This window comes from Mytilus trossulus, chromosome 8, assembly GCF_036588685.1.
Source record: "Mytilus trossulus isolate FHL-02 chromosome 8, PNRI_Mtr1.1.1.hap1, whole genome shotgun sequence".
NCBI classification, from domain to species: Eukaryota; Metazoa; Mollusca; class Bivalvia; order Mytilida; family Mytilidae; genus Mytilus; species Mytilus trossulus.
In genome coordinates, this window is record NC_086380.1 from 68,332,899 (window position 1) to 68,345,817 (window position 12,919).

At 36.9% G+C, this 12,919-nt stretch overlaps 1 protein-coding gene across 1 annotated transcript; it reads right to left on the reverse strand.

The window, feature by feature from the left end:
* Nucleotides 1-11,692: 11,692 nt before the first annotated feature.
* LOC134727905 (involucrin-like) lies at nucleotides 11,693-12,535 on the reverse strand. Its single transcript, XM_063592301.1, has one exon. It carries the CDS (start codon nucleotides 12,533-12,535, stop codon nucleotides 11,693-11,695), a length of 843 nt encoding a protein of 280 aa, XP_063448371.1.
* Nucleotides 12,536-12,919: the final 384 nt, after the last annotated feature.

The window sequence follows — 12,919 nt, forward strand, 5'->3', positions numbered from 1 at the left end:
AAAAATATCTCTCTTATCAACAATTTTTGTATTAATCTTCCCGTTTATGATATAGATACCAAGATCGAGGAAAGGGCAGTGGTCATTGTTATCATTAGCTTTAATTAAAGTAAGTTCTACAGGATAAATTTCTTTAGTATACATACGGAAGTCGTTATTATTGAGAGCCAATATATCATCCAAATATCTAAAAGTATTGTTAAATTTTTGTATCAAATATTGTTTTGATGGGTCTTTGCTAATTTAAGTCATAAATTGTAACTCATAACAATACAAAAACAGGTCCGCAATAATTGGTTCACAGTTAGTCCACACTGGAATTCCAATAACTTGACGATATATGGAATCTCTAAAGCGAACAAAAATGTTATCAAATAAAAATTCAAGCGCATAAATAGTATCAAAGCATGTCCAATTGACATAGTTCTTTTGTTTATGATCGCAAAGAGTTTGAACATATGTGCTCGCATTCAGACTTTATAAATGCCCAGTTAATTGGGGATGTGATTTTTTTCTTAATAAGAATATGAGGCAAAGTGGTATATAGGGTAGAAAAAATTAAAACTTTGAACAGATTTAAAATCACCAATATATATGCATGCAATTTATCAAGTACTTCCAACGAGTTTTTGACACTCCAAAAGTAATTAATTCCACTATTTTCAAAGGCCTTATTTGAACAATTTATTATCAGGTTTTTTATTGTACCAAGTGTACTAGTAAGTAAAACAGACAATTTAGTAGTTGAACAATGGACAGTGGCGTGTCCAGGGGTGTTCTCCTTTTTTTTTGGAGATCAATGCATTTGAATGGAAATATATAGTTGGAACCCCCTCCTTGTGTCCTGAATTGGGAACCCCCCTTTTTAAATGGATGGATCCGCCACTGCCCCTCATGCAGTCGAACAAGATGGACTGATTTTAATAACCTATCTATTAAATGTTATCATTTTCTACTTATGTTACTTAAAAAGAAGTAACCAAAATCAATATATGCGTAATCTGTCCATATGTAAGTGTCATATATTACCAAACACAATGATAATCAAAGTTTCAACAGGACATTCACGAAACTTAGGCAGCAATCATTTCATTTTCAGGGGGGGTGGGGGCTATGGTTTTCTTTTTTTTTTAAGTTTGTTTCTAATTGTTCTGCCACTATATGTAATGCTAAAATTGAAATGAAAGAAAAAAATGTTTTCGACCTGTCTCCAAAAAATATTGTCTTTCGCCGAAGGAAAAAAATCCATAGCCCTCCCCCCCCCCCCCCCCCCCGAAAATCAATTGTTTGCTGGCTTAGGCATGTGTGGATAACTTTTATTCTTTAATAGTTAGTTAAAATAATTGTATATACATTTATTTACATAAATCTCTATGAAACCAGTTTTTGACAACTATTATTATAAAAGTTTTTTCGTGAATTATTTGTCGTAACTTATTGTAAAAAATTGTATGTGTTCCTGTTTTCTCCTATTTTTCGCACATATACTGTCAGTCGAAATAGAAAGTACAATGATGTATTTTTAGTTTATTCTATTTTTAGATCATGTTATTACTACGCATATGGGCACTATTGCCACGATTACCTGAGGGCACCGATTACCTCAGGGCATACAGCAGCGGACCTAACTGCCATCTGCATATAACCATGGAATTTTAATCGTATTTTATCTTGTTTGCCTTGGAATTACTTTCTTTTAAGATTGTTTTGACAAAAGTTCAAACGAAAATTGTACAGTGGATGAATTATCGGATATTAATGAAAAAAGTGTTGTATTACAACGTAAAAAAACTATATACATTTGCACCATTTCGTCAATATAGCCAGGCTTATCCATAACGGTTATAAATGATATCTGGGAGTCTGAAACTCAGAAAAATAAACCCATCTGAACATGAATGAAGCATTTTCCCCTGGACGTTCGGCTACAAACAAAATCATGCATTTTTCGTTGCATTCTTCAAATCATATATGGGTTGTCGGAGTATTTGGCTGTCGGAGCAATGGGTTGTCGGACTATTTGGCTGTCGGAGCAATGGGTTGTCGGACTATTTGGTGACTAATAGGTTGTCGAACCAATGGGCTGCCGGTCTGATGGGCTGTCGGAATAATGGCGTGTAACCGATTAAGAGCAATTTAACATTTTTCTAGGTTTTAAGAACAGTATCAACTATTTTGTTTTCAGCATACACTCACCAAAACGAGCATTTCTTAGCTTTAACTGTCATTATATTGTAAATAAAACAGTTTTAATGATTAAGTACTCATGCATCAGAAGTGATTTACAATGTCAATCATTTGATTATATTTACGAGTCACAGAGCACTGAACACTTCATCCGTTAGAGACAAAGACTGGTTATCTATGCAAGCTTACTACAATCGCTGACCACCGCAAGGACAAAAGGCATTGCTATGATCCAAATGGCAACATAACCCATTCCAACATATGTCATTCTACGATCGTCTGCAGATCGTCGCGCTCTTACCCATGCAGACGTTAAATTCGTCTGAACTCTCAGCTGTTCTGAAATTTCCCGTAACTCTTCTTTCATTTGCTGTTTTAGTTCTGTATTCGTATAATTGTGATCGATTGGTTTTGTTGATTGGCCAATAAACTGCTCACTTGTAGAACATCTACATTTACACCGGGACTGTGAACCATTCTCGGCATCCGGTAGCTGAGTTGGGAACATCTCCGCATTAGATGTTTTATTGACGTAAGCGGCTGTGGTGTAGTTAGTTATTGTTATCTGACATTTGATATGATATGGCACCGCCGTGATTGATCCTGTAAAATAATTTATATTTTAATGAAGAATCTAGTTATTAAGTATACATTGTATTCTGTGGTTGTATGATACGACTCGAACCATCCTATAGGAAATATATCTGTCATTAATTCACACAATTAATGAATTTGAAAATCCATCACGCATTAAAGAGTTGTCACAAAAAATCTGATCACAAATGTTAGGAACCTCTGATTTATAATTAATAAGAAAGATATTAAGCCAGCGGCTACAAGCATATTTCAGACTAATTATGCACATCCTGCTATAAGCATGAAAATTTGCATAGACCTTCCTCAACTTATACTCTGTTATTTCAAATAGGGAGGCTTTTCAAAAACAAATGTCTCGCTTTCGGTAAATGCAAAATGGTGGGCACCATCCTTAAAATAAGCCCAATATCAGAGAAAAGTGTGTGAAAAGGTGTTTTTATCATGCTGCTATAACAATATTTGTTACAAACCTTTATTAGGTACTACTTTTGGATAAATCATATAGATTAAATGTCTTTAAAACCCCTACTTCCGGTAGAATCCAACTTGGTGGAAATTGTACTAAATAAGCTTTTTTTTAAGGAGGATGATTTTAACGTATTGTTACTATCATTAAATAGTGCAGGAACCTTTCTTTGATGCTTCTAGGGGATACAATGTATAAGACATATGTCTAAAAAAAACTCTAACTTCCGGTTATATTGAAAATGGCGAACATAGATATATATTTTTTTATTTTGATATTAAGATTCTTTTCAAAATGTGAAAATATTTTTTGAAAGAACGAACGAACAGACAAAATTTATACAACACAGTCCTTCACCAGGATCCTTCAGTGGAAATGTAACAATATCGCCGTATGTTCATTATATATCCGCCTGTTTTTTTATAAGAAACCAATACCTTTTTTACACTAGCGAGGCTCCTGATCTGTCATTTTATAAATCATGGCACAGGCGGGGTTCTCAATTTATCATTTTGTAAGTTATGTCACTGACAAGGTTCTCGGTGTGTGCACCTTATCAGTTTAAGCACTAGCGAGGTTCTCGGTTTGTCATTTTATAAGTAATATCACTGGCGAGGTTCTCAGTTTGACATTTTATAAGTAATGGCACTGGCGGTCGAGGTTGCCGGTTTGTTGATATCAAAATGTAGACATGTCTTTTCATATTTTGAGAATCATAGTTCATTCCTGTCAAGAACTAGTATTAGAATGCGTGTTACAATGATTATTATCCGCCTGTTTGTACAGTGACTAATGTATTTTGTACTAAAAGATTAAAAAGAGATGAAGAATACAAAAAATGGACCTAAAAAAAGGATACAAATAATAAGGTTAGAGAAATTGTCGTAAACAATCAAAAATAAAAAAATGAAAGAACCACATCAAGACCGTCTTCGCTGTTTCTTTAGCATTATCTATATTTTTATTTGTTTGATGTGCTTATCGTTGTACTGATTTTGTTCATAATTGGTTCTCTATTGACTGTTAAGAATTGATTTCATGTCATCTTATCTTATATTATCTTATCTTATCTGATCTTATTTCATTTTATCTTATTTTATCTTATCTTATCTACACTTAACTTATCTTATCAAATCTTATCTTATCTTATAATCTTAGTATATTAAAGCGAAAATGTGAATAACGAATAATCGTATAACTTATCGCAACATATATTACCACAAAACGGTACACCACAGTACTCAAATCGTATACTTGGATCCATTGAGTAACACCAGGGTCCTTCAGGCTCTCGGTCAGGGTTCCGACAATAATTTTCATGATCTTTCATTTTTTCATTATAAATATGATCTTGTGGGAAATCAGAATCCCATCTCTGACACGGGATGCATGAGCGAGTCATGTTCTCTGTACCTATATATTCCAGTCCTAGTTTTGTAGTTTTGCACTCTAATTCTGCAATTAGAAATAAACTTATTCTCGTATAATATGCGTTATTTTGATTTATAATGAATAGTAAATCATTAGTCTGTTGGAGTCGGAATAAGTTCTTTTCGACGGAATTATTTTCAAGTATTAAGACTACAAGATGCAAAGGGATGTTATGGATTATCTCGTGAGCGATCACGTGATGCAAAGGAATTATTCGGATTATCACGTGGGCGATCACATGATGCAAAGGAATGTTACGGATTATAATGTGATGCAAAGGAATTTAACAGTATATCATGTGGGTGATCACGTGAGTATAAACAATCAGTAATTTCACAAAGCAAAAACATGAATATGATACTCATTTTAAAAAAAAGCCAATTCGCTGAATTTATGTGGCCAGTTTCTTTAACACTACGATAACATAATAATAGCGTTATAACGTTCCTTTTGCTTATGCTATTTTTATGATATCCAACGGAATGCAAACAAACGAAACATTGAGAACTGTTTTTGAGGTTTCAGAAATTGAGCTTCTTGGTCAAGAAATCCTTTCAAAGACATTGCCGTCGATCGGCTTGATAAAAAAAGGACTAAAGATTCCAGAGGGACGGTCAAAAATAAACTGACAACCCAATGGCTAAAAATGAAAAAGACAAACAGACAAATTATAGAACACATGACACAACATATTCAACTAAAGACGGAGCAATATGACCCCCACTTAAAACTAGGGGTGTTCTTAAAATCCAAGAAGGAGCCATTCTTGTTTCTCTTGGTTTGAACATGCCTGTTATATATGCATGTGCTTCTCATTATTACAATTATTCCTAAAATATTTGCATGTGATTGTCCTCATCAGATTATCATTGAATGATTAACACGCGACTCTGATGTCTGCAAATCTACGAAAGATCCAATTGTACTTCTCTTGGTCCTGTATGATCCGTCTGTGGTTCTCCTTGTCTAAACGTTGATGTAAGATCCAGTTGATGTTCTCATTGTCTACACATTCCTATGAGGTCCGTCTGTTGTTCTCCTTGTCTAAACATTCAATTGTGGTTCTCCTGGTATGGAGAATCATGTAAAATCCAGTTGTGGTTCTCCTGGTATGAAAAATCATGTAAGATCCAGTTATGGTTCTCCTTGTCTACATATTGCTGTAAGATTCGTGTGTAGTTTTACTTATCTAAACAATCATGTGAGATACAGTTGTGGTTCTCCCGTTCTGAAAATTCCAGTAAGATCCTTCTGTGGTTTAGTCCAATATTACTCTGACGTTGAACGGCTGTTTTGACAGACAAGCCGTGACCGTCAGTGGACGTAAGAGCTTGTCCAATATCAAAAGATTGATATCTGCCCATCCAAAATAGATGCGCTGCTTTGTTGCTTCTGGTGCCAACTAACGGCATTGGAATTTTATAAATAGGGTATCAATTTGTTCAATTTTTTTTTATCTCTTTATTTATGTAAGTTTCATCTACCTGTCACCCTTTATTTTCTCAAATTTAGAAAGCTTTTACAGTCAACCGTCGATTCTGGCATTTTAACTTTCATTTTGAAAGATTGTCTTGTGTTCAACGAGAAAATAAAAGTAAGGCACAATGGACTGTGGAAGATGATGTATGCAAATGACCCTAGGTCAATATCCAAAATACTGACTTATGTGTACTGCGCTTTGAATGACATTGGCCCTGCTTACATCCGGGAACTAGTCAATCTACACGTGCCAAACCGATCTTTGCGTTCAAGTTCCACAAAACTACTCACCGTTCCAAAAGTGAGAACGAAGACGTACGGTGAAAGACAATTTGATTGGGTAGCGGCATCTCTATGGAACAATCTCCCGAACAGTTTAAGACAATGCAAGTCCTTAGAGTGTTTTAAAATACAGTTAAAAACTCATTTTTATCGTATTGCTTTTAATTAGAATGAATTCTTTTCTCTTTTACGGGCTTTTTACTCTTTGTATTTCGTTTCAGAGTTTATGCTTGTTCTGCATGCTTTTATCCTATATTGTTATTTTTTTTATTCTTTGTTTTAACATGTATTTCGTATTGACCTTTTATTTCATGGTAGGCATTTTTAATTTCAGTATTTGAATCTGACACGATGTATTTTTTATGTTTTATGTTATTGTCATTAATATGTTTTAATTACCATGTGTATGTACAGCGCCTTAGAGTAATTTTTATTTTTTATATAGGGCGCTTTATAAATTTTCATTATTATTATTATTATATCAATACATAATTAAACACCTCTTTCATTTACGATGCAAGTAATGTAAATATCCGAGAGCTTCCGATTGTTATCGTGGTTTGCTACTAAATGTTCAATACTCGATCTCTTATATTGTTTGAAATATTATAGAAATAATTTTGCAAATCTCGATACAAGCATTAAATTTTGTATGAAGGTTGAATAAATGATAAATAATAAAAAAAAATCAGCTGCTGGCCATACAATGGCCACCGCTCATTATGTATATGGCTTTCATATCCAATTAGCTACATTTGTCAAATCCTTTCAAAGTTGTGTTAAAGGTATAATCCAATTTAAGTTTTGCGAAAACGTTAATTACAGAATCAAAAGTCCGATGAAACAACACATACATGAAGAAAACAGTGACTTCCGGTTCCAAAATGGCAGCAAAAACGTTGAAAATGTCCATTTTAATCATTTTTATCAATCTACAAGAGATATCACTTATTTTTTTTAATTTCAAATGCCTAGTTTTTTAAGAAAGACAGGTCGCTTATCTTATACTTATCTGATAGATGCCACTACACAAACCAGGACACCACAGTTGAATTTCTTGCATCCGAATTGTAAAACGTCTTGAGACGAGGATACAACGGCAGGCTAAGAAGTACATTTAGGTTTCCAACTGTTATTAATGTTTATCTTTCATTCAACCCCAGTGTTGATGACTTGGTTCATATACCTTATGCTGTGCTCCGAATCCGGAAGAGAACCTCTGGTAGGCAGAAAGGCAGCAGCCTTGGAACATGTACCTGTCAAATAAGCCCAGACATGTCCAACTTGATATATTTGTCTTATGATGTGGTCCGGAAGAGAACCTCTGGTAGGCAGAAAGGCAGCAGCCTTGGAACATGTACCTGTCAAATAAGCCCAGACATGTCCAACTTGATATATTTGTCTTATGATGTGGTCCGGAAGAGATCCTCTGGTAGGCAGAAAGGCAGCAGCCTTGGAACATGTACCTGTCAAATAAGCCCAGTCATGTCCAACTTGACATATTTGTCTTATGATGTGGTCCAGAAGAGAACCTCTGGAAGTCGGAAAAGCATCACAAGATTCAAATTGAGCCTCAATAACGGCAAATGTTGACGGTGCCATACACATGATACATGATGCAAACACATGCTTCTATTATATTCATGTTTTTGTCTTCTTAGTAAAAGAAGGGGAAAACGTTCGCTACATCAGAAAATACTTCCCGTGTCTGCCAAGCTGACCTTGTCACTTTCCGATGAAATTCCGACCACAGTGCCACACCCACTTAAAACATGGAGGATTGAAAAAGCATCTACACGAGGACCAAAATCATATACAGGAAGCAATCGAAAGTCTGTATTCCTTCAAAAACCAATCCGCAATTTGCCAAGCATTTGTATTAGTACTTAAATAAGCAGTTCTCTCGGCAAGAATCTTGAACAATTCCGTTTTGTTGTCATCTGCACAGAGAAAACTACTCAAAACTCTAGGCGTTTTGCCAATATTTACTACTTTCCGTCTAGCACTTTTTTAGCATTTTACTTCTCCAAGCCTTTAAATTATCACTTTTATTTACATCAAGCACAATGTCTACTCTTGAATACTTATCGGTGCAAGATTCTATATAAGCCAATACGACTTTTGCATTATCATTAAATACTTTTGATCCACATGGTGGCCTGGAAATAACGATTGCTGCCCCACCGACGATTCATAATTGGAATCAGTTGATGGCAAATCGCATAATGTTTTAAGTACATTTTAAGGGTGACAGCCTAAGACAAAGACGGAAAAGCAGTTTGGTTTTCACGGCAAAAGAAATCTTCCAAGTCAAACTACAAGAAAGAAAATCTAGACAAGAGATCACAAACATGACAAACACTTTTCAGGTTCTCCAGCTTTTTTTTGACAAAGACTTTTCCAATCTCATTTCAAGGGTATCATAGAAAAAAAACACTTTTTTATCTGGTTATTCAAAGCAGATTCTATTTCGTTTTGTACTTCCTTCAAAAGTTCTTCGTATTGTTTGGACGCAATATCTTAGAGTTTATATACTTAGCTAATGCTTCCAAATCTTGAAGCTTTTCGAAGAAATTCTTTGGCGTTTTCGTAAAGTCTTCAGGATGTCGTTTATCTGTCCTTGGGTTAAACCTATAACACAAACTGCGTTATTCTGTTTTGTGCCTTATTAATTGTGATATTAGAAAACAACTTGCTGGTTTTACATACATTGTCATTACTTTTGCCACCTGTGTATGATATTTCTAAAGGAGATTCATATATCGGAGATAGATCGGTAGCCACTAACTGTCGAAATATGAGAAAATAAAAGATTACAGGTAAATGAAACTTACATAAAAGAAGAGGTGAATGAAAAATGAAGAAATTGAATACCTACTTATGTAATTTCAAGGTCATTTGTCGGCACCTGAACCGACAAAGCAGCGCATCTATTTTGGACAGGCAAATATCCACTTTTTGATATGGAAGGAGCTCTGACGTCCCACGGCCCAGCCTGTCTGTAATCTCGGACTATCTGTTGTTCTCCTTGTCTACAGATTCCAGTAAGATCCGTCTAAGGTTATGCTGATCTGGATATTCCAGCTAGATCCGTCTGTGGTTCTGCGGATCTGAACATTCCTGTAAGATGCGTATGTGGTATTGCTAATCTGAACATTCCAGTAAGATCCGTCTGTGGTATTGCTGATCTGAACATTCCTGAAAGATCCGTCTGTGGTATTGCTGGTCAGAACATTCCTGTTAGATCCGTCTGTGGTATTGCTAATCTGAACATTCCAGTAAGATCCGTCTGTGGTATTGCTGATCTGAACATTCCAGTAAGATCCGTCTGTGGTATTGCTGATCTGAACATTCCTGAAAGATCCGTCTGTGGTATTGCTGATCAGAACATTCCTGTCAGATCCGTCTGTGGTATTGCTAATCTGAACATTCCAGTAAGATCCGTCTGTGGTATTGCTGATCTGAACATTCCAGTAAGATCCGTGTGTGGTATTGCTGATCTGAACATTCCAGTGAATACCGCCTGTCGTTCTCCTTGTCTAAACATACCAGTAAGATCTGTCTGTAGTTCTGCTGATCTGAACATTTCAGTAAGATCCGTCTGTGGTTCTGCTAATCTGAACATTCCAGTAAGATCCGTCTGTAGTATTGCTGATCTGAACATTCCAGTAAGATCCGTGTGTGGTATTGCTGATCTGAACTTTCCAGTGAATACCGCCTGTCGTTCTCCTTGTCTAAACATACCAGTAAGATCTGTCTGTGGTTCCCCTGATCTGAACTTTCCAGTAAGATCCGTTTGTGGTATTGCTGATCTGAACATTCCAGTAAGATCTGTCTGTGGTTCTGCTGATCTGAACGTTCTAGTAAGAACCGTCTGTGGTTCTACTAATCTAAACTTCCAGTAAGATCCGTCTCTGGTTTTCCTGATCTGCACTTTCCAGTAAGATCCGCTTGTGGTTATGCTGATATAATCATTCCAGTAAGATCCGCCTATGGTTCTCCTGGTCTAAACATTCCAGTAAGATCCGTCTTTTGTTCCCCTGATCTGAACATTGCAGTAAGATCCGTCTGTTGTTCTGCTGATCTAAACATTCAAGTAAGATCAGTCTGTGGTTCTCCTGATCTGAACATTCCAATAAGATCCGTCTGTTGTTCTGCTGATCTGAACATTCCAGTAAGATCCCTCCGTGTTGCTGCTGATCTGAACATTCCTTTAAGATCTGTCTGTGGTTCTGCTGATCTGAACATTCCAGTAAACTCCGCCTGTGGTTCTCCTTGTCTACATATTCCAGTGAGATCCGTCTGTTATTCTTCTGATCTGAACATTCATGTAAACTCCGCGTGTGGTTTCTTCTTGTATTCACATTCCAGTAAGATCCGTCTGTTGTTCTCCTTGTCTACATATTCCAGTAAGATCAGCTTGTGGTTCTCCTTGTCTACACATTCCAGTAAGATCAGCCTGTGGTTCTCCTTGTCTACACATTCTAGTAAGACCAGCTTGTGGTTCTCCTTGTCTACACATTCCAGTAAGATCAGCCTGTGGTTCTCCTTGTCTACACATTCTAGTAAGACCAGCTTGTGGTTCTCCTTGTCTACACATTCCAGTAAGATCAGCCTGTGGTTCTCCTTGTCTGCACATTCCAGTGAGATCCGTCTGTTGTTCTCCTTGTCTACACATTCCAGTAAGATCAGCCTGTGGTTCTCCTTGTCTGCACATTCTAGTAAGATCAGCTTGTGGTTCTCCTTGTCTACACTTTTTAGTAAGATCAGCCTGTGGTTCTCCTTGTCTACACATTCCTGTAAGATCCATCTTTGGTTCTCCTTGTCTACACATTCTAGTAAGATCCATCTGTGGTTCTCCTTGTCTACACATTCTAGTAAGATTCATCTGTGGTTCTCCTTGTCTACACATTCCTGTAGGATCCGCCTGTGGTTCTCCTTGTCTACACATTCTAGTAAGATCCATCTGTGGTCGTTGTCTACACATTCCTGTAAGATCCATCTGTGGGTCTCCTTGTCTACACATTCCTGTAAGATCCATCTGTGTTTCTCCTTGTCTACCCAATCCAGTAAGATCAGCCTGTGGTTCTCCTTGTCTACACATGCCTGTTAGATCCGTCTGTGGTGCTCCTAGTCTACATATTCCTGTAAGAACCGCCTGTGCATCTTCATGAATATCAGTCACTGAGACATTACACACTTTACAAAAATTTGATATTGATTAAAATTTAACATTCCTGTAAGATCCGTCTATGGTATTGCTGATCTGAACATTCCTGTTAGATCCATCTGTGGTATTGTTGATCTGAACATTCCAGTAAGATCCGTCTGTGGTATTGCTGATCTGAACTTTCCTGTAAGATCCGTCTGTGGTATTGCTAATCTGAACATTCCAGTAAGATCCGTCTGTGGTTTTCCATGTCTACACATTCCAGTAAGATCAGCCTGTGGTTCTCCTTGTCTACACATTCTAGTAAGATCAGCCTGTGGTTTTCCTTGTCTACACATTCTAGTAAGATCAGCCTGTGGTTCTCCTTGTCTACACATTCTAGTAAGATTCATCTGTGGTTCTCCTTGTCTACACATTCCAGTAAGATCAGCCTGTGGTTCTCCGTGTCTACACATTCTAGTAAGATCATCCTGTGATTCTCCTTGTCTACACATTCTAGTAAGATCCATCTGTGGTTCTCCTTGTCTACACATTCCTGTAAGATCCATCTGTGGTTCTCCTTGTCTACACATTCTAGTAAGATCCATCTGTGGTTCTCCTTGTCTACACATTCCTGTAAGATCCATCTGTGGTTCTCGTTGTCTACACATTCTAGTAAGATCCATATGTGGTTCTCCTTGTCTACACATTCTAGTAAGATCCATCTGTGGTTCTCCTTGTCTACACATTCCTGTAAGATCCGCCTGTGGTTCTCCTTGTCTACACATTCTAGTAAGATCCATCTGTGGTTCTCCTTGTCTACACATTCCTGTAAGATCCATCTGTGGTTCTCCTTGTCTACACATTCCGGTAAGATCCATTTGTGTTTCTCCTTGTCTACACAATCCAGTAAGATCAGCCTGTGGTTTTCCTTGTCTACACATGCCTGTTAGAACTGTCTGTGGTTCTCCTAGTCTACATATTCCTGTAAGAACCGCCTGTGCATCTTCATGAATATCAGTCACTGAGAAATTACACACTATACAGAAATTTGATATTGATTAAAATTTAACATTCCTGTAAGATCCGTCTATGGTATTGCTGATCTGAACATCCGTGTAAGATCCGTCTGTGGTATTGCTAATCTGAACATTCCAGTAAGATCCGTCTGTGGTATTGCTAATCTGAACATTCCAGTAAGATCCGTCTGTGGTTCTGCTGATCTGAACATTCGAGTAAACTCCGCCTGTGGTTCTGCTGATCTGAACATTCCAGTAAAATCCGCCTGTGGTTCTCCTTGTCTACACATTCCAGTAAGATCAGTCTGT